General features: G+C 40.5%; 2 protein-coding genes across 6 annotated transcripts in view; one reads left to right on the top strand and one right to left on the bottom strand.

The window, feature by feature from the left end:
- The window catches only part of LOC125028997 (mucin-5AC-like), a 225497-nt gene extending 217876 nt beyond the window's left edge, over nt 1-7621 (top strand). The window contains exons 6-8 of the mRNA XM_047618693.1: nt 596-726; nt 1517-1584; nt 1842-7621. Of these exons, the coding sequence (XP_047474649.1) occupies nt 596-726; nt 1517-1584; nt 1842-2034 (392 nt within the window). The 3' untranslated portion in view covers nt 2035-7621. The remainder of the gene's footprint in view (nt 1-595; nt 727-1516; nt 1585-1841) is intronic.
- Nucleotides 7622-18103: 10482 nt separating this feature from the next.
- Nucleotides 18104-20000, bottom strand: part of LOC125028889 (meiosis regulator and mRNA stability factor 1-like) — a 41262-nt gene continuing 39365 nt past the window's right edge. For all 5 annotated transcript variants that reach the window (XM_047618481.1, XM_047618482.1, XM_047618479.1 and 2 more), the window contains one exon: nt 18104-19704. In XM_047618481.1, the coding sequence (XP_047474437.1) occupies nt 19552-19704 (153 nt within the window). In that variant the 3' untranslated portion in view covers nt 18104-19551. The remainder of the gene's footprint in view (nt 19705-20000) is intronic.

Raw genomic sequence — 20000 nt, 5'->3', positions numbered from 1 at the left:
CACACACACACACACACACACACACACACACACACACACACACACACACCTTTGTGTGTGTATTTATATATATACACAAATATGCATATAAATATGTATATATATGTGTATATATATGTATTTATATTTTTATATAATATATATAATGTATATAATATATATATATATATATATATATATATATATATATATATATATATATATATATGTACATATACATATGTATATGTATATATACATATACATATACATATACATATACATATACATATACATATACATATATATTAACATATACATATTCATATATATATACACATACACATACACATGCACACATTTTATGTACCTGAAAATATTGTTTTGAGATTTATATATGTTCCATTTTTACACTTGAAAGTAAGTTTTAAAATTATAGACTGAGTAATAGTCTTTGTTTGATGGGAAACAAATTATTTTTAAGAGGGTAAAACAAAGAATATATCTCTGGTGCCATCCTGTATGGAATAAAGATACCCAGAGGTAAAGGATACTAGTTTTATGTGTTTAAAACACTGATAACAATTCATATATATATTTTTTTTTTTAATTTCAGCTGCCCGTATGTTCGATGTTTTTGATGTGGGTGTCATGGAGTGTCTACAGTGGAGGCTGATGTGTGTGGCACAAAAACAGAATGGAGGTGTTGCGCACTCTCCGGGCCATTCCTTCGTTGTCAAGCCTCAGGTATGTTATCAAAGGCTTGTAGGTGATGACAGCATCGGCTTAACCCGTTGCTGCTGGGGAAAATGAATAAAAGATGGGGAAAATGCTGTGCTCATTTTTTATATTTTTTTGTGAAATGTCTCTAGACGTAGATGGATCTGCTTTACCTGATTTCACCTTTCCTTGAATTGGGGGGAAAATGTATTTTTTTACTAGTGCTTTGATTATCGATGGTGTTATTTTTAATATAAGTATTATGATTACTATAATGTTATAAACATTAGTAATAGCAAAATAACGTAATGTAAAATATTTTCATAAATTAAAGAAAAGGGTAAACGGGAGGGACAGGCAGTACTCATAATTGGCTCATTGGTGATTTAGTACAAGTGTAGCCATCTAAAAGCAATTAAACAAGTAAATTCATATCTGGGTATGGCATGGATGAACATGACATGCCCGTCGTTAATGGATTACAGCACTGGAAAATGTAACAAGATTTTCCCTGTCTTGTAATTTTTAAAAATCTAAAATCCCTAGAAAACATAAAATTGGATTTAGATCACAATAAGAAATTAACTGTAAATTACAATAGCAACTATGATTTTACTTTTCTGTATATTGTTTTTTGTAACATGAAAACTAATAAACTAGGTTGCAAGCTATGAAAAAGACATGTCACACTTTGCTTTTACATACTTTGTCTTACTAAACTATGAAACCTAAAGATTCTTAAAAATAGTGTTTAATCCAGTTGTAAGTTTTATTTTTGATATGCACAATTTAATAGTTTTTTTGTATTTTGTTACAGGTTCTTGCAAGACGTACTTGTACAAAGGGAATTAATGAGGCTTTAGTTAGATGGTACCCCCCGGGAGTGTAAGTTTCATCCGTTTATATTTTTTCTGATTTTTGGTATTTTTTTGATGTAATGGAAATAGAAATCAGGATTTGTATTATGATTATAATAGTAATTATCATTGTCTTCATTATTTTTATGTTTATTATTATCATGATGATATTATTAGTCACTACTAATGCCATCCTATGCCATTACTATTACTAAAAAGATTTACAAATTAAGAAAAGGGACTGATGATGTGTACATATCTAATCCACATTCCTTTTCTTTACAGTTTACCTGACGAGTGGGTAGCAGTGGATAAACTTGAGGCAGCAAGAACTGTACCCCTAGAACAGATGTCCCCTGAAGCCAAACAGGTTGTCTCTCGTTTATGTTACCCAAGTTTAGCACCGCCTATAAAACACAGGCGCAAGCGCCCTTTGTGTCCAAAATCTTTACCTTTAGAGCTGTCAAAAGCTGTCTGAGCTTAGGGATGTTTCTTTTTTATTATAACTTTTTTTTTCTTTTTTTTTTTTTTTTTTTTTTAGACAAAAATAGGTCATGATCTCATTCCAATACGGAGTAACACATTTTGTGTGTGTGTGTGTGGTGTGAGCATTCCCCCTGGTGTTGTGTTAGAGGGAAGCTGTAGTGCCCTTTGTTGGAGCTCAGAACATTGAAATTTATTATGGATTAAGCCAATCCAAGTGAATGGACCAAATATTGGACCAAAAAAAAAAAAAAAAAGATAAAAAAAAAAAAGATAATGTGCTAACTAGAAAAGGAGCATGTATCTGTGTGTACAGTTGATGGTGTATATTTGTAAATAGTGTGAGAGTTGAACAACCAGCATAGTTTGTCCACTGCCAGGAGCTCTTATACTATTACTGTGTCTGTAAGGGTCATAAGACCAGTGTTAGGGTATTATGTATCAGCCTTGTGAGCCAACATTGCTGCTCCCACAAGATTTATGGCATCTTTCCACACCACTGAAGTGATTTTTATATATCCTACTTTTATTTATTATTATAACTTTTCAATATGTGAATATTCGAGTTTACTCTACTGAGCATTTCCAGCTGCTGAGTCACTGCATTACCATGTTTTTATGTGATATTGATCCTTGTATGGGATTATGTTCTTATCAGTTTAAAAAAAGGACAGCTGCCATTTATCACTGTAGTGGATTTGCAGTGAAGATAAGAGGCCACCTGAGATAACATCACTGCCAGACATCAGGAACATCTAAGCCAGACCAGGCCACTGAAAGCAAAACGGGTGCCCATTATGTCTTTGTCTGATTGTCAGATACCCCTTATTACTCTACGGCAAACTTGAACATGCGTATTACTTTGCTGTCAGAGTTTAGGAATCTTGTCTGTATTTTTTTATTTTATAATTATTATTATTATTAATATTTATTTTTTTTTTTTTTTCTTACTATATTTTAATTTAAGATAAATGTTGATGTATGATTTTTTTTAAGTCCTTCAAAGTTTGGACAAAAGTGGGGGTCTGGCTGCAGATGGTTCCGCGTATGCCAACACTGCCCAGTAAGATAAGATTAATTATTATTTTATTGTATTTTATTTTATCTTAATGTTTTATTCTTCTGCTGATGTTTCCTGTATGCTGTCTTCATAGGGTTATTTTCTTATGGAATACCTGAAAGAAGGGTTTTACCAGTCTCTGGTAATTACAGCTAAAGTTTTTATGATCTTTTTTGTATTGCATCTTTTTAAAACCTAACATGTAATGTGTTAATATTATGTATTTTCATTGTTTTATTTGTTAATCACTTTCTGTTATCTTTAGAATTTCTTTTATAGTTTCTGTGCTTGATCATTCTGTCATTTACTTCGCAGAAGGTAATTTGATATTTCTATGAACATTTTTAGCCTCCCATATTGTCGTAGCCCAACATTGGTGCCATATGTTAAAAAGTTTGCCCACCCATACCCACATTACATACCCCGCCTCACCAACAGATACACAGCAGTTATGCTCAATGTGATCTCTTGTAGGATGCAGGGACTGTGAACCCTGACCCCAACATTGAGTTTGGTGGAAGAGAATTGCAGGCCTGAGTTGGGAGTATTTTTTATGTGAATTGTTTTTTTTAAATAGATTTGATTGTTGCTGCTATTTGATTTTCATGAATATTTCATCTATAAGATTATTGATTTTTGAGCCCATGCTATAATGATTTTAAAAATATTGCTTTGCTAATAGTAATTGATTTTAAAATCTAAAAACTATGAATACCATCTTTGGCCTAAATTATCTTCTACTGGACCATTAGAAACCTGGTTAGCTCAGCATAATGCTGAGCTGCTCCGTTGTACTAGTCACTGTGGGGTGTGTAGGATTGCTACCTTGTTATATGATAGGCAATTTTTATTTTATTTTATTTATTATTTTTTTTATTTAATTTTTTTTTCTCCCTCCTTTTTGGGAAGAGCTCTATCTGATAGCCAGAAAAAGGTAAGGATCTCAACTGTTGTTTAGGGGGAAAGAAAAATGCAGCATGTTGGTGTTAATGCGACAAACAGTCGTGGTAGTTATGGATCTGCTGTCTCAGGTTCCTTATGTGATATGTATTACCTCAGCTGTTCTAAATAGTTTTTTGGACAAAACTTGGGCATTTTTTACCTACTGAATCAAACAAGCCACTTGAATGCTAGTTCCAATGAATATTAGAATAGATGAGCTCTTCCTAAGAATCAAAATTTTACTTCCTATTAAACTGTGGTTGTTATTGGTGCCTGTTTAAGTTTTAAAGTTATTGACCTGCAACCCTACACACCATCCCCTCTGCCCGCCCCCTCCCCCTCCCCCTCCCCATGGGTCCTGCACCTCTGTCAGGCTCACAATTGCACTCCTGTGCTGATATTAATATACCTGTTTTCATAAAAGATTGATTCTGGTTAAGATAAAGGAATTGCCTTAATTGTCTGGAATGCAAACAAATATGTTAAACTTTCTACATAACTGGTTACAAGAATCAAATATGTTTGCCATTGCACCTCTTGGATGATTATCAATTGTACAACATTATGGCATATATCCAGTTGGCACATTTTCTGCTGTATCAGCAGCCTAACCATTTTGCACAAAAAAAAAAAAAAAATTATGCATTTAGATGAAAAAATTGCATCAATTTTTTCAACCAGTTTTGTTGTGTGCAATGAGTGTGTGAGAGTGTAGGATCCCCCTGGACCCACCAGGTACACCTGCAGTATTCCCATACGTTGGCATGTTCATCGTTTGTTTTAGTACCCTGGGGATGGCTACAGCCTATGCCATATGCAAAATATACATCCATTTTCAAGTTTGTTTCATATGTTTTATCCTAACTTGTTAGGATTAGGTTATTCTTGTATTTATTTATGTATTTCTTGACTGTTGCCTTCAGTACAATGTAACTTATCTTCTGTCAATGTCATGTGTCTACCATTGACACTACTGCTGTTATGTTGATTTTTTGTACTTTTTTATATTATATACTCACCCTCAGTGTCCATAGCACAATGGGAAGCAAGGCAGATCAGAAAGAATAGTGTACAGTATATTCTTCATTTTGATGAAATATAGCAGTAATGGGATACAAGAAAACAGATATAATAAGTTGCCAAGACAGATGTGTGAGACAGACGTCATGAGATAGGTTTAGAAAACAAGTACTATCGCATATGTAGAAAGACAAGACGTGCCAAGACAGACTTAGTATGAGATGTTCTAAGCTAGATATACTAAGGGAGCTGTAATAATAAACAGTTAGCATTGGTCAGACAGTGGATGTGGTGTTTGGGCTGTCACAACATGGGCCAATTTGAACATGTTCTGCTTGTGGTAGATGATGCCATTAATATGATGAGGTTGTATTTTTAGGCAGTACTAATTGTAATGACTAATGTTCAAATACTATTTACTTTTTATTTATTTATTACATTTTTTTCTGTGTAAGTTACAGGGCACAGCTCCTGATGTACTTAATTTAGGGGTGCCCCATAATGGTTTAATGATATCCGAACATCACTGTTAAAAAGGGTGGATATATATCATGTTTACTGTTGTGTTAATTGTGTAACAACCATGCTAGTACTGGTTAAGTTCAGAATATCCTCATTTTTTTGTAATTTAAAGAATCAATAATTATTTATTCCCTTTATGTTCAGTTCGCTCAAGTACTGTGTATTGAAAAATCTTTTTGTGCTCAATTTAGTTTGATTCTCATTATTATCTATGTGGCTGTGTAATCCCTGAAAGGCCGGGGGTTTGTTACACAATAGCTAACTTTATACACATTAATGATATTGATACACATAGTAATTTATAGTGGCAGCAGTACAGAAAGTATTTAGAATTATACCAATCGGGCAACTCAGAAAAAGACATGTAATTCATGAATTGTACAGTCACTGATAGTTAATGAAGGTTGATCCTTTGGCACATTTATGTACATTTGTATGTGACTTTATTTAGATTTCCATTAGATACATTTAAAGACTGTAGGTAAATAAATAATTGTTTTGTAGTAAAACAAAAAAGAATTAAAAAAAAAAAAATCAAAGGAACAGTCCATATTACCTATCATTCTTGGCTGCCATTAGTTGAATTGTTGAAATATAGCAAAATTGTTGCCATATTGCTACCAGTTATAAAATATTTTCCATGACTCATTCCTAGATCCCATGACAGAAACTTTCAGACTTTGTTATGGGATACTGTCTCAATACCTCCCCTCCCCCCATAGTTGTTGATACACTCATAACCCTGGCCACAGCATATCCAGTGCCTTTCCTCTGCAGTAGGGAACATATCACAGCTTCTTATGTTCATTTGGGTCCCTACTTGTATCGTAGGGCTGGAGCAAGTTTAATACACATGAATTTTGGGTGTCATTGAAAAATGTATGTAAGTGTTTTCTAAGTACAGGTCATCTGTCTCCAAAGCAGGTATCATTGCCAAGTAAAAGTAAAGATGACTAGAAACCTCAAGCAAGAGGCCATCGGTGCTAGGGACAAGTTGCACCTGTACTCAGAATTTTATATTACATTGCTGTTTATGCATTTTTCAAAGCCCCTTATCTCAGCACGTCAGCGCCCAGGAGCTGAAGTTAATGGTAACTGTGTACAAGTTATTCATCACATATAATCCATAAAACAAGAAACAAAAGAATACAGAATACTGACCATTTCCATGTACCGGTTGTTCAAAATTCATCCCAGTATATATGTATCCCTAAAACTGGAGATCTCAAACATTAGATGGTTTGTTTGAATGTTTAATTTTAGTTATGTCTTGAGTGTCTGTTCCAGATACCTTTGTTAATATAGTGATACTTGAAACTAGCACTGCCAGTAACAGTCAGGTTATGGATTAATATTAACACTAAGGATATCTGTCGTTAACAAGTGTGCCAGCTACATATTCTGCCTATTATTGCAAATGAAACAGCTCTTTTGTGATGCAAGTTTCTGATAATTTTACTCATCTCATGGTGCTTGTGGTGTGCAAGGAAAAAAACATTCCATTGCAAAGGTGCCCATGAGGTGCCTTGGAGATATGAGATAAACCATGCATTTGAGTTTTATTCCAACTCATTTTCATAGTTCTCATTAATTGAAAAATGTAAAATGTGCTTAACAGAAAAGGAAAAAAGTTGAGTTAAGCTGCCTGCCTGGGAAGTGTTGATAATGTTCATATGGAAATCTGCCATGGTGCGCTGATGTTGCTTGTGATGTTAATGATCTCTTACAATGATTACTAATAGAGGCTCATTGTAGGTCCATCACTGCCAAGGTTTGGAAGCCAACAGTGTACCCACTGCCATGCATACAAGTGAAACTAATGTTAATTAATATTAATTTATTTTGCTGGACCATGGTGTGAGAAGGCGTGTGTTCCTTATACTCAGGGTTGTGGTATGTGTGTACTCTCAAACTCAGAAAATTTATTAATATGTATATCAATTATTTGAAGCCTGATCATGAGAGCATGAGAGCACAGACAATGACATCAATTAGCCCTGTGGTACAGTGTGTAGAATAAATGTGACATGAAGAGAAACTGTATCTTATTTTTCCTTATTTCAGATTATGTGACTTAAGTGTTCAATGAGAACTACTACTAAAGCCAAAGTACATCATTCACATTCACAAAAACACTGACTCTAATTCAGATTAATGGAAATCTTGCTTTAACACTTCTGAATCTAGCTTCCTGAAAATATACAATCCACAGAATTGTAATTCAGTCATTTGGTATTAATTTCAGATCATGAAATATAGAAAATACATTTTGTGGCTGTAAAATGTGGCACAATATTTATTGCGTGTTGTCAAGAGAGATACGTTTGATAAAATGTTTGAATGCATTAATATGGTGGTCAAGGTAGTTCAGGTGCAAATATGACTACCTATATATATATATAGTAAATCTATCCAAAGAATATTAGAATATCTGAATATTAGAATTCAGCAACAATTACATGACAAGATTCCCACATGTATCTGGTCTGAAAGAACTGTTTTATGAAAGCTATATACTTTGTACATGATGAGGATAGCCAGATTTTAAAATCATAGCCCCCCCCCCCCCCCATGCCCGTTGTTGTGTGTGTGGGGGGGGGGGGGGTGAGGCTCAATGTTGGGGATCTCCCTCGGCTCAACCAAATTTGCAACGTTTTTAGTTCTCCCCCCTTTTTTCCTTCTCTTCTCCCCCTCTTTTCCCTTCTTTTCTTCCCCTCTTTTCCCTTCTCTCCTCCCCCTTTTTTCCCTTCTTTTCTTCCCCTGTTTTCCCTTCTTTTCTTCCCCTTTTTTCCTTCTCTCCTCCCCCTTTTTTCCCTTCTTTTCTTCCCCTTTTTTCCTTCTCTTCTCCCCCTCTTTTCCCTTCTCTTCTCCCCCTCTTTTCCCTTCTCTTCTCCCCCTCTTTTCCCTTCTCTTCTCCCCCTCTTTTCCCTTCTCTTCTCCCCCTCTTTTCCCTTCTCTTCTCCCCCTCTTTTCCCTTCATTTCTCCCTCTCTTTTCCTTCTCTTCTCCCTTCTCTTCTCCCCCTCTTTTCCCTTCTCTTCTCCCCCTTTTTTCCTTTCTCTTCTCCCCCTTTTTTCCTTTCTCTTCTCCCCCTCTTTTCCCTTCTCTTCTCCCCCTCTTTTCCCATCTCTTCTCCCCCTCTTTTCCCTTCTCTTTTCCCTTCTCTCCTCCCCCTTTTTTCCCTTCTCTTCTCCCCCTTTTTTCCCTTCTCTTCTCCCCCTCTTTTCCCTTCTCTTCTCCCCCTCTTTTCCCTTCTTTTCTTCCCCTCTTTTCCCTTCTCTCCTCCCCCTTTTTTCCCTTCTTTTCTTCCCCTGTTTTCCCTTCTTTTCTTCCCCTTTTTTCCTTCTCTCCTCCCCCTTTTTTCCCTTCTTTTCTTCCCCTTTTTTCCTTCTCTTCTCCCCCTCTTTTCCCTTCTCTCCCCCCCCTTTCCCTTCTCCTCCCCCCCCTTTCCTTTCTCTCCCCCCCCCTTTTCCTTCTCATCTCCCCCTTTTTTCTTTCTCTTATGTCCACTCCTTAAGATGTGGGAGCCGTGTTGAAAGGGTAAAAGGCTGGCTTTGGGTGAGTCCTGAACGGCCTCGGGGAGACATGGGCACGATATTCCCATTTATATGTCTAGCTCTTACCCTGCATGGGGACCTAGAGGGGTGAGTTGTATCTATTCCCTGCAAACTCCAGGCACATCATGCCCAAAAATGATTTTGTACCCTTATTAGGGGAATCGAGGTGTCACTATCAACTTTCTCCAGTTCCCCGACCCATGGCTCTCCTTCGATTACGGCTCCAAACATCTTTACTACTACCCCCTCCTTGATACCTGCTGTTAACATCTCTAGTTTTCCAGCCACCTAACTCTTTGATCACGGTTCCGACAAAATGGTACTGTTACCCCTTCCTCGATGCTTGCTGACAAATTGATCCATTGTGAATCATCCAACCAAGTCATTATTCAATCTTCAGAATATATCCCTTTCTCTCTCCCAACACCCTTCACTCCATCTACAGTCTTCCTTTTCTAAACCCTTCTTACCATTCATCCTTATTGTCCTCTCCCCAGTAATACCCCTCTCCACACCACTCCCTCTTCCTCCCGCCCTCTACTAAAAAAGGTTTGTAGAGGTGGAAGTAATACTCTTTTTAGCCCTGCCAACTGGGATCGATTTTTTGTGATTCCCCCTAGAGCCCCTTACTGTGACAATACCCTTCTCTTCCAACAATGTATCCGAAAACAAGGAGGCAGAGTTTCTTTCCGCAGCCGGTTCGATCGTACACGTCTAGTCCCAAATTTGATCACTATCTACCCTGGCTGACCTCACTGGCAAACCTGGCCATGATCGTTCAAACTGCTTTGCGCAATCACACAAGCAAGCCGAGGAGGATTCTCTCTTGCTCCCAGTACTACCCTTCGCTCCGCCCCCCTTCCATCCAAGATGTTTTTACAACTCCCCCAGTCTGCCTTCCTACTACTCCTTCCAATTAAATACTTTTGGGATTCACAATCCATACAATAAAATTACACCACTTCCCTAATGCATCTCCTTGCTCTATCCGTCGCATCAGGCAATCTAAACGTTCCACACCATCTCCTTATCACATCCTCTCCTACACCTACCTCTTCCTCTGCGCCTCAGACGTCTGTCTCCTCTTCTCCCCCTCATAAGACGACCTTCGTTTCTCAGACCTCCCTACTCCTTTTCAGAAACTCTTGAGGACATTTACAACTTAATAAATATAACCCCAAGACATACCTTTCCCTCATCCACCCTCCAATCTATCTGCTCCCATTCCATCTATTCAGAATGACAGGCGACATCCATCGCCCCCCACCCCCCGTACTCAATCTGTAATGCATACATATCTTCCATTTGATGTAATCACCCTTAACATTCCTTTTCCCCTTTTGATAATCCCTCCTTGCCCCCATTTATTCATTACTCTTTACCCTTTTCAGTACCATACAATCTTATGACTTTTGACGTGTAGCACATTTAATAATTAACTCGTCCCTTCTTTACACGTTTCGCTACTATCCTTCCTATAATGATATCTTCTTTTATTTCTTTTTAACCACTAACCATTTAATCGTCCAGTGTTTATAAGAATTAAATGTGCTATACATCAAAGAGCATACATCACACTATGGTAAAGTGTTGTGGCGAAACTAAGTTAACGATTACGACAAAATGTGTTGTAGAGCGCTATAGAATGGTATGGTAGTTGAAAAGGGTGAAGAGGGGGAGCAAATGGAGTAAGGCGGGGATTAGTAAAATGGGGGAGGGGTTGAGGGAGGGGTTAAGGGCGTAGGGCGCTTAGATCAAATGGAGAGTGTCTGTGTCTGAAGAAGGAAGAGAAACATTGAATGAGGAAAACTGCAAAAATGCTTTTGTGAAACAATCAACGGGTAATAAGGGTAGAAATATCAAGGAAAATAATTCGGAAATGAGAGGTAGGGGGAACTTGAGGAGGAGGAGGATGGACACCGGCAATTACTTTGAATGTAGAGGGAATAGGAATAGGAAATTGTAGGGTGGATGAGACAGACAGTTAAAATGCAAAGTAAATGTGATAGACAGCGAAAGTTATATAGCACTTTAGATAGGTGTAGTAGTTAAAAGGGTAACGAGGGGAGTTAGTAGATTAAATGTGCTACCCATCAAAAGCCATCCAGCAGTTCAGGATACCACGGCGCTGGAAGGGGCAAAGATACAGCGTCGTGGTCAAAGGAGAGCCTGGGGTCAGGGAATCGGAGGGATTAAATTCAGTGCGGCTAATTGACAAAGGGGCAAACCTCATTGTCCCTAATTGGGGTACAAAGTCTTCATCACTGGCCATGGTGAGACTTACCCCTCAAGGGAACCTTGAGGAAGAGAATTCAAGGAAGGGGGTATGATGCAGATGGAGCAGGGGGGGACGAGACGTGAAGGCTAGAGCAAGAGGTAGGTGAAGTAGGAGAAGATGGGGTGGAACGTTTAGATTCTCTGCCAAGGATTTAGAACTGTAAAAAAAATGATTGAGAGAGGAAGGAGGTAGAAGTGGAAGCCTAAGATGAAGGAGGTAGAAGTGGAAGCCTAAGATGAAGGAGGAATAGATACAGGGAGGATGTAGAAAAAAATTTGGGAGGTAGAGGGAGTGACGGAGTGCAGGGCAGCATTGGAGTGGGGAGTAAGAGAAAAACCTCGTTGACGAGCTTCCTGTCTGGCGCGTCGCGCAGTGAGAGTTGCCACTTCATATTCAAACCTGTAAGTTGGGGAGCTCCTATAAAATACCTTATAGGAGCCACCACAAACGGATTCGAACTGTGGACGGCAGTGTTTGGCAGGGTGGCCTAGATGCCAGCAGTTCTGTCACTGACGGGGTGGAGGTTGATATGGTTGGACAAGAAGGGATTCTCTGCCAACTTAAAAAAAAGGGGTAAGTCATGTACACGGAAGGTAATCTTAGTAATATTGGTGGAGGACTTATGGTGGCCTCTAGGGGGAATGATGTAGCATTGTACTGATACTGCATCATAGCCCACAAGGCAGGCAAGCAGGTCTTCTCCACAATATGACCAACCCTTGTCGTAGACAGGTCAGTTTGTTGGGGAGATGAAAACAGTTTCCGTACAAGTATTAAGGGAGGGATGAGGCTGGGCAGGAATGGCTTTGCCAGTGAAGTCAGTCACGGTTGATAATGCTTCAGCTTAGGATTCGGATAAAACTGTAACAAGGTGGGAACGATCGGGGCTTTTGCGGAAGGAAACTTAGCCTATTTGTATTTGGAGGAATTATTGGAAGAGGAGAGTGTTATTAGAGTAAGGGGCTGTGGATGGATCACAAAAACGATCCTCTTTGGCTCGGCTAAACAGAATACTTAAGATTTGTAGAAGGACGGTGAGTTGTGGAAGAAGGACTGGTGTTGAGTGAAGTAGCACTGCGTTATGATGGATAATACGGCTGCACAGTAGTAATAAGGGAGGAAGGGATAGTAATTGAAGTATATGTTGGGGAGGAGGAATGTTTCCTGGGGGTTGAGTAATGATCTGGGTGGATGATTTGGAATGGACTGAGGTGACAGCAGTAATTGTAGGGGGTAGTAGTTGTGTTCAGCGGTGTGGTCAAAGGAGAGCCTGGGATCAGTGAATTGGGGGATTAAATTCAGTGGGGCTAGTTGATAAAGGGGTAAGCTTCATTGCCCCCGGTGGGGATACAAAGTTTTCATCACTGGCCATAGTACGTCTTACCCCTCAAGGTCCCCTGCAGGGGTAAGGGCTAGACAATTAAAAGGGGAATGTTGTGGCCATGGCTCTCCTAGGCCATTCATGACTGGCACAAAGTCAGCCTTTCATCCCTTCAACACGACTCTCGCACCGTAGGGAGTAGATTGTAGAAGTTGGAGAAGGGAAGAAAAAGGAGAGGGGAAGAAAAGAAGACTGCAAAATCTGTTGATTCGAGGGCTAAGGCCCGTGGTAGGGGTAATCCCTATAGTTGGCCCATGTCTCCATCTCGAAAGCCCATCTCAGGCTCAAACTTGTGGTTAGGTCAGCCCCTATACATTATCGGAGCCACCACCTTTGGCACATGTGCGTGTTTGTGCAGAGCAGTTTGAACGATCATGACCAGGTTGGACACAAGAGGGTTTCGAGCTGTGAAGCGGCAGTGTTTGGCAGGGTATCTTCGATGCCAACTATTCTGACATTGGCCGGGGGGGGGGGTGACACGATCGGACAGGGAGGGACTCTCCACCAATATAAACATCAAGGGGGAGCAATATTGGTGGAGGACTTACGACGGCCTCTAGGGGGAATGGTGTAGTATTGTGCTGATACTGTGTCATAGTCAACAAGGCAGGTGAGTAACTTATCTCACAGCCTGACTAATACTTGTAGACAAGGCAGTCTGTTGGAGAGATGGAGATAGTTCAGGTAAAAATATTAAGAGAGGGATGACACTAGGCATGAATGGATTTGCCAGTGAAGTCAGTTTGAGTAGATAATTATTTAGCTTGGAATTCGGACGTAACTGACAATTCGGAGCAGGAGGAAACTGTAAATAGGATCACAAAAATCGATCCCATTTGGGTGGGTTAATCAAAATACTCAAGATTTGTATAGTTGGGGTTAGCAGAAGGATGGGGCCTTGTGGAATTGGGAGTGGTGTCGATTGAAATAGTACTGCGGACATTAGGTAATGAGGTGGGGGTAGTAGAAGTGTTCAGGAGTTGTGGTCATATAGCAATACGGTAAAGTATTGGGGCGAAGGGGGTGGAAATGAGTTATCGATTAGGATAAGATGTATTAGGTGTCAAAGGTTGCAGAACACTGTAGGACAGAATGGTAGTGAAACGGGTGTATAGGGGGGAGGGGGGAAGGAATACAGGGGAGATTTATTAAAAGGGGATGGTGTAGAGCGATGAAATGGGGAGTACGTGTGTGAGGAAAGGAGAGTAACACTGTATGAGGAAAACTGCAAAAGAGCTATTGTGAAACAATCAAAGGACAATGATAAGAAATGATAATTGCAGAAGGAGGAGAATAATCCTGAGGATAAGATAAGTGCTGAAGTATCGGGCTAATGTCAGGAGGGGAGGGATCCAGAGAAGCAATATTTGTTTACATTAGGGAGTCACGTGAGCATCTAGGTGGGAGTGGCAAGGAAGAGGGAATGATGATGCACATGGAAGACGAAAGGATGGGTTGTTTTTTGGGAGAATGGGAGGAAGCGGGGTAGGGGGAACTTGAGGAGGAGGAGGATGGATATCGACAAATACTTTGAACGTAAGAGTGAATAGGAATAGAGGAATTAGAGGGTGGGTGAGGGTCATGTTTAGGAACCTTTGGATGTCTTCAAGAGTTTCTGGAAGGGAGTAGATGGGGAGGTCTGAGAAACAAAAGTTTTCTTGTGTGGAGGAGGAGGGAATAGATGTCCGAGGAGGAGGGAATAGATGTCCGAGGAGGAGGGAATAGATGTCCGAGGAGCAGAGGGAGAGGTGGGTGTAGGAGAGGATGTGGTAGGTGAAGATGGAGTGGAATGTTAGATTGTATGATGCGACAGGTGAGAAGGAGTGAGTGAGTGAGAAGGAGGGGCAGTCACTGTGGAGATGGTAGAGACTGGATTATCTGGATTTAGACTGGAAAAGGACTTTGACTGTGGGAGAGAGGGAATATAAATAGGATAGTTCAGGGTTCAGGGAAGAGATGCTGGGGAGATGCTGAGACTTCTTGAGAAGATGGGAGGGGAGTGGATCGAAGCACAGTTTTGGAATAGGTAGAAAGAAAAAAAGCTCGTTGGCGTGCTTCTTGTCTGGCCTCACAGAGTGAGGCTTAATTCGAGATTGAAGGCAAGTCAGCGCCTATAAAATGCATAATGAGCCACCACAATTGGCACACGTGAGTGACTGAGCAGAACAATTCGAGCAGTCAAGACCAAGTTGAGCACATAAAGGGCAGTGGGCTGTGGAGCAAGTGTTTGGCTGGGTTGCCAAAATGCCAACATTTCTGACATTGACGGGGAAGAGGTTGGTGTGGTCAGACAGGGCAAGAGACACAACCAAAATAAACTTCCTTGGGGAGGTCATGTCTACGAAAGCTAATCTTGGCAATAATGGTGTAGGCCTTACGTTGGCCTTTGGGAGGAAGTCTGACCAGTCCTTCTTGTAGCAAGGACAATGTATTAAGGGAGGAGTGAGGTTGGGCAGGAATTGGTTTCCAGTTAGGTCAGTCAGGGTAGATAGTGCATGAGCTTGGGACTCAGATGTAACTGTGACAAGGCGTGAGCGATCGGAACGACTGCGAAAGGTGGCTTTGTCTACCTGTTTTGGACACATTGTTGAATGAGAAGGGTATTGTCAGAGTACGGGGGTGTAGGGGGATTTACAAAGAATCGATCCTATCTAACTGGACCAAAAAGGGTACTCAAAGGGTTTGCAGAGATGGAAACAGGAGAAGGACGAGCACGGGAGAAAGATGGGGTGGTATGGAGAGAGGTAGTGCCGTTGGGAAGAGGAAAATAAGGATGAAGAGTAGTAATAAGGGTGGTGGGGTTGATAATGAAGATGGCTGTGCAGTAGGAGATGGAGTGGAGGAGGATGGGAAAGAGGAAGAGGTATATTCTGGAGGTTGAGTAACGACCTGGGTGGATGATTCGGAATGGAGACATCGAAGATAGGGTATGAATATCAGTGGAAATAAAATTTGGATAGGCTAGTTGACGAAAGAGCAACCCTTAATAAGGGTAAAATATCTTCATTGTTGGCCATGGTGAGCCTGAAATAAATGAGAGAAAACGGTCTCCCCCAAGGGGTCCCTATGAGATGTAAGGGCTAAGTGATTTACCAAGGAAATACTGTGCCCATGGCTCCCAGAGGCCGTTCATAACTGACACGGAGCCAGCCTTTCATCCTTTCCACACGACTCTCATACCTTAGGAAGTGGACTGAAGGGGGCGAAGAAGAGGAGGAAAAGGAAAAGCGGAGAGGAAAAGACCATGCAAAATTAAATGAGGTGAGGCCTGAGGTCCAAGGATGGGGTGATCCCCTGCGCCCTCCCACGACAACGAGCAAGGAATAAGGGGTGACCTAAATGGGAAATACTGTGCCCATGGCTCCCCTAAGCAGTTCATGACTGGCACAAAGTCAGCCCTTCAACAGGGTTGTAACACCTTAGGAAGTGGATGGTGGAAGGGGTTGAAGAATTGAAGGAAAAGTCAAGGGAGTTGATGGCTGAAAAAATAATTGTGCTAAAAAAATCAAAAGGTTATGTAGCACTATATGAAAGTATGGTGCTAGAGGGTGGGACAAAGAATGAGGGTTGGGGAGGTGTTGTATCAGGAGGGGTGTCGGGAGGTAGAGGGTCTGGGGAAGAGGGTATTTGTGACATGAGGGATTCACGTGTGTATCCAGGAGGGAGTGGAAGGGATAGAAGGGATGGTGGGAGGGTTAATACAGGTAGGGGTGGAGTCGGGGGGGATGGGTTTTGTTGGGATGGGGTAGGAGGATGGGGTAGGAGGATGGGGTAGGAGGATGGGGTAGGAGGATGGGGTAGGAGGATGGGGTAGGAGGATGGGGTAGGAGGATGGGGGAGGAGGATGGGGTAGGAGGATGGGGTAGGAGGATGGGGTAGGAGGATGGGGTAGGAGGATGGGGTAGGAGGATGGGGTAGGAGGATGGGGTAGGAGGATGGGGTAGGAGGATGGGGTAGGAGGATGGGGTAGGAGGATGGGGTAGGAGGATGGGGTAGGAGGATGGGGTAGGAGGATGGGGTAGGAGGATGGGGTGTACGGAGAATATGAGTAGGAGGAGGATAGATATCGGCAGTCGCTTTGAGTGTGGAGGGAGCGGGAATTGTAGAATTTGAAGGTGGATGAGAATCAGTTTGGGATTCTATTATGTAGTTCTGGATATCTTCAAGAGTTTCTGTAATGGGGTTGGTTGTAGAGTTTTGTGAGATGAAGGTTTTCTTGTGAGGGGGGGAAGATAAGTCTGGTGTCTGATAAATAGGGGCAAAGGAAGGTGGAGGTGATTGTGAGGTAGGGGAAGAGGGGGTGGAACGTTTATTCTGTTTGCTGCGGGTAGTGCGGGGAGGGAGAGGGGAAGGTGTTGGGGCTGTAGTAGAGATTGGGGTGTCTGGATTTAGGATAGCAAAAGAATTTGATTGGGTAGAGATTGGAGTGTCTGGGTTAAGGATGGCAAAAGAGTTTGACTGGGGAAGGTAGGAGGTAGAAGAGGGGAATTTAGATGGAGGGGGGTTGTGTTTAGGAGAGGGTGTAGGAGCTTGGGAGGTAGGGGGATTGGCAGAGTGAGCGACATTACTGGAGTAGGGGGTAAGAGAAAAGCCTTGTCAACATGCTTCCTGTCTGGCTTCACATAGAGCGAGTCCAAGTCTGAATCTGAGAGTTGCTACCTCACTCAAATTTGTAGGTGGGGCAGCCTCTTTAAAATACATTATGGGGGCCGCCACAGTTTGCCCATGTGTGTGATTGTGCAGAGCAATTTGATCGAGTACGGCCAGGTTGGACACATAGCGGGCATCTGGCTGCGGAACGGCAATGTTTGGCAGGATGTCCTAAATGCCAACAATTTTGGCACTGACGAGGAGGAGGTTGGTATGGGTCACGTCTATATACGGGAAAACAAACCGCTCGAAATGTGGAATGCAGCTGTACGACACGACGGCACGCCAAAGCACTCCGAGGCGGTGATTCTGCTTGATGTACCGAACTCCCACATTCAAAGTCGGCGCGTTGCCGTGGATCGCCAGAGCGTAGTTTTTTTTATTTAGTTTTCGACACCCGTCACCAAGGGGTTAATAAGTGTGTGGGGGAAGAGGGGGAACTGCAGTAGGAGATGGAGTTGAAGGTAATGGGAGAGGAAGGGGTGTATTCTGAAAGTTGAGTAATGAGCTGGATGGAGGAGACAACGAACAGTTGACAGCAAATAACGAGGGGAAGAAAGAAAGACCTCTGCACATCTATGCACACTACTGTCCTCAGGACTTTTTAGTTTGCCCTTTACAAATTTTGAAATAAGTGTAATAGTAAAAAGATTCCTTTATAATAAACATTTATTGCAACTTCCACAACAAGGAATGTTTCAGTGTAACACTGAGAACCCCATTACCAACACTGACAAAAGCTTGACAAAACCCTGACAAACTTGTTGGCTAATAACAGCTGCTGATGCATTTTTGTACAGTCTGCTATCAGACTTAAATATCAAAATAAATAACAGACTAGATGTTGTGATTAAGCTAATCATAACACTTTCAGCACAGAAATATGCAATCTTGCATTCTCAAACTCTTGAATGCTATATACTATAATGCTATAATACAGCAGAAATATTTTACCGGTAACCCAAATATAGCATGTCAGGCTATGTCAAGACAAGTAAAATGGTATTTGTAGTTGTATTCATAAGAATAACCATACAAGATTAACGAAACGTCATAAAAAACGAGGCATTTTTACTCCTACTTAGGAACAAAACATATGGAAGCTTGTTGATCAACAACTTGCAATACTTTTCAAATATATAAAAAGTTGTATAAAAAAACAAGAACATTAAGGAAGTTACTTCATAAGTGCTTCTAAACTTACTTAAATAGAATCAAATTATTCTACATCACAATAGACCCCAGCTTTGAGGAAAAAACTAAACTGCCTCAGCTCAACTTCCCTTCCATTTCTCACCTAGTTCGAAATTAGTTGTTAACCTTATATGGGAATCTTCAATTCTCTAAACTAGAAAAAAAATGACCAACAAGCTTCAAACACAACAATCTTTAATAGATCATAGAAACATTTTTGAAGAATACTTCCTGTGCTATTTCAAATAATGCTGCATTCAAAATGCCCAATAAACAACAGCATTAGTTAGTTCATCTTCTGTATTTGTACATTTGGAACAAGAAATTAACACATCTTTGTCCAACCATTTGTACTATGTTTTTCTTTCGTTTACAAGTTTACATTGGCTGAAACTGCAAATTGACATTTGCTAAATCTAAATATGTAAACATTTGCACTTTAAGAAATCTTTATATACTGATGAACAGTGACAAAACAAATTATGTAATATTAAATCCCCCTTCCTTCCTGGTCTAACTTTTACAACAACTATGTTTATGATAATAACCGCCCATTCTTGGAATGATTAAATAATTTTATGTAAAGTTGCACCATAATCAACGTGGTAAATAGCCAAGAGACTTAAAATTTCTCTTCATTTAAATTATAGAATGCTTTAAATCTAGATATATCTAGAAAAAAATCAACAATACAAAGAAAAAAAAAAAAAAACAACAACAAGTTAAATAAGAAATACATCAGTTCATATAACTGAGATGTCATACTGATTGATATTGAACATGGTCTATGGACGGACATTAATACTTTACAAAACTTCAAAATTATTGCACAAAATCACCTAAACCAGTACTTATGGACTAGGCTATTGTGATGAACACAATGCTGTACTTTATTGGAAAATTCTTTAATCAGTTTGCTGCAAATTGTGCTGCTAAACGTCGCTTTGTGCGAAGTTTTGGTGCCATTGGTGTGGAGGTGGTGTTAACTTCACCTTTGTCGGCATCACTGTTACAGCTGGACCACGTGTCATCGGCCTCTTCACAGATTACACTGCTTGATGTCTGTTAAAATAAGAACAGCTTAGTATATATATTTTTCAATACTAGCCATACAATAATAACAATTCAGGAAAACAAACCACATGAATGAGATGAAGTTGTAAATCTTTGAAGTGCTTTTGGCACTTTGTTAAATAATATAGGGGAAATGATGGTACACTTCCCTTTACACCTCAATATTTTAACCCAATGTGAAAAAAATCCCTGAGAATTTTAAACTCTGGAGATTTCTGGCAACGTGCAGACACTGGGCGTGGGAGTCCACTACATCAAGCTGAACATCCTGCTCCGAGCACTCT

This window comes from Penaeus chinensis, chromosome 9 (assembly GCF_019202785.1).
Source record: "Penaeus chinensis breed Huanghai No. 1 chromosome 9, ASM1920278v2, whole genome shotgun sequence".
Lineage (NCBI taxonomy): Eukaryota > Metazoa > Arthropoda > Malacostraca > Decapoda > Penaeidae > Penaeus > Penaeus chinensis.
Note: the sequence above shows the minus strand (reverse complement) of the source record. Positions and strands in the feature narration are given on the sequence as shown.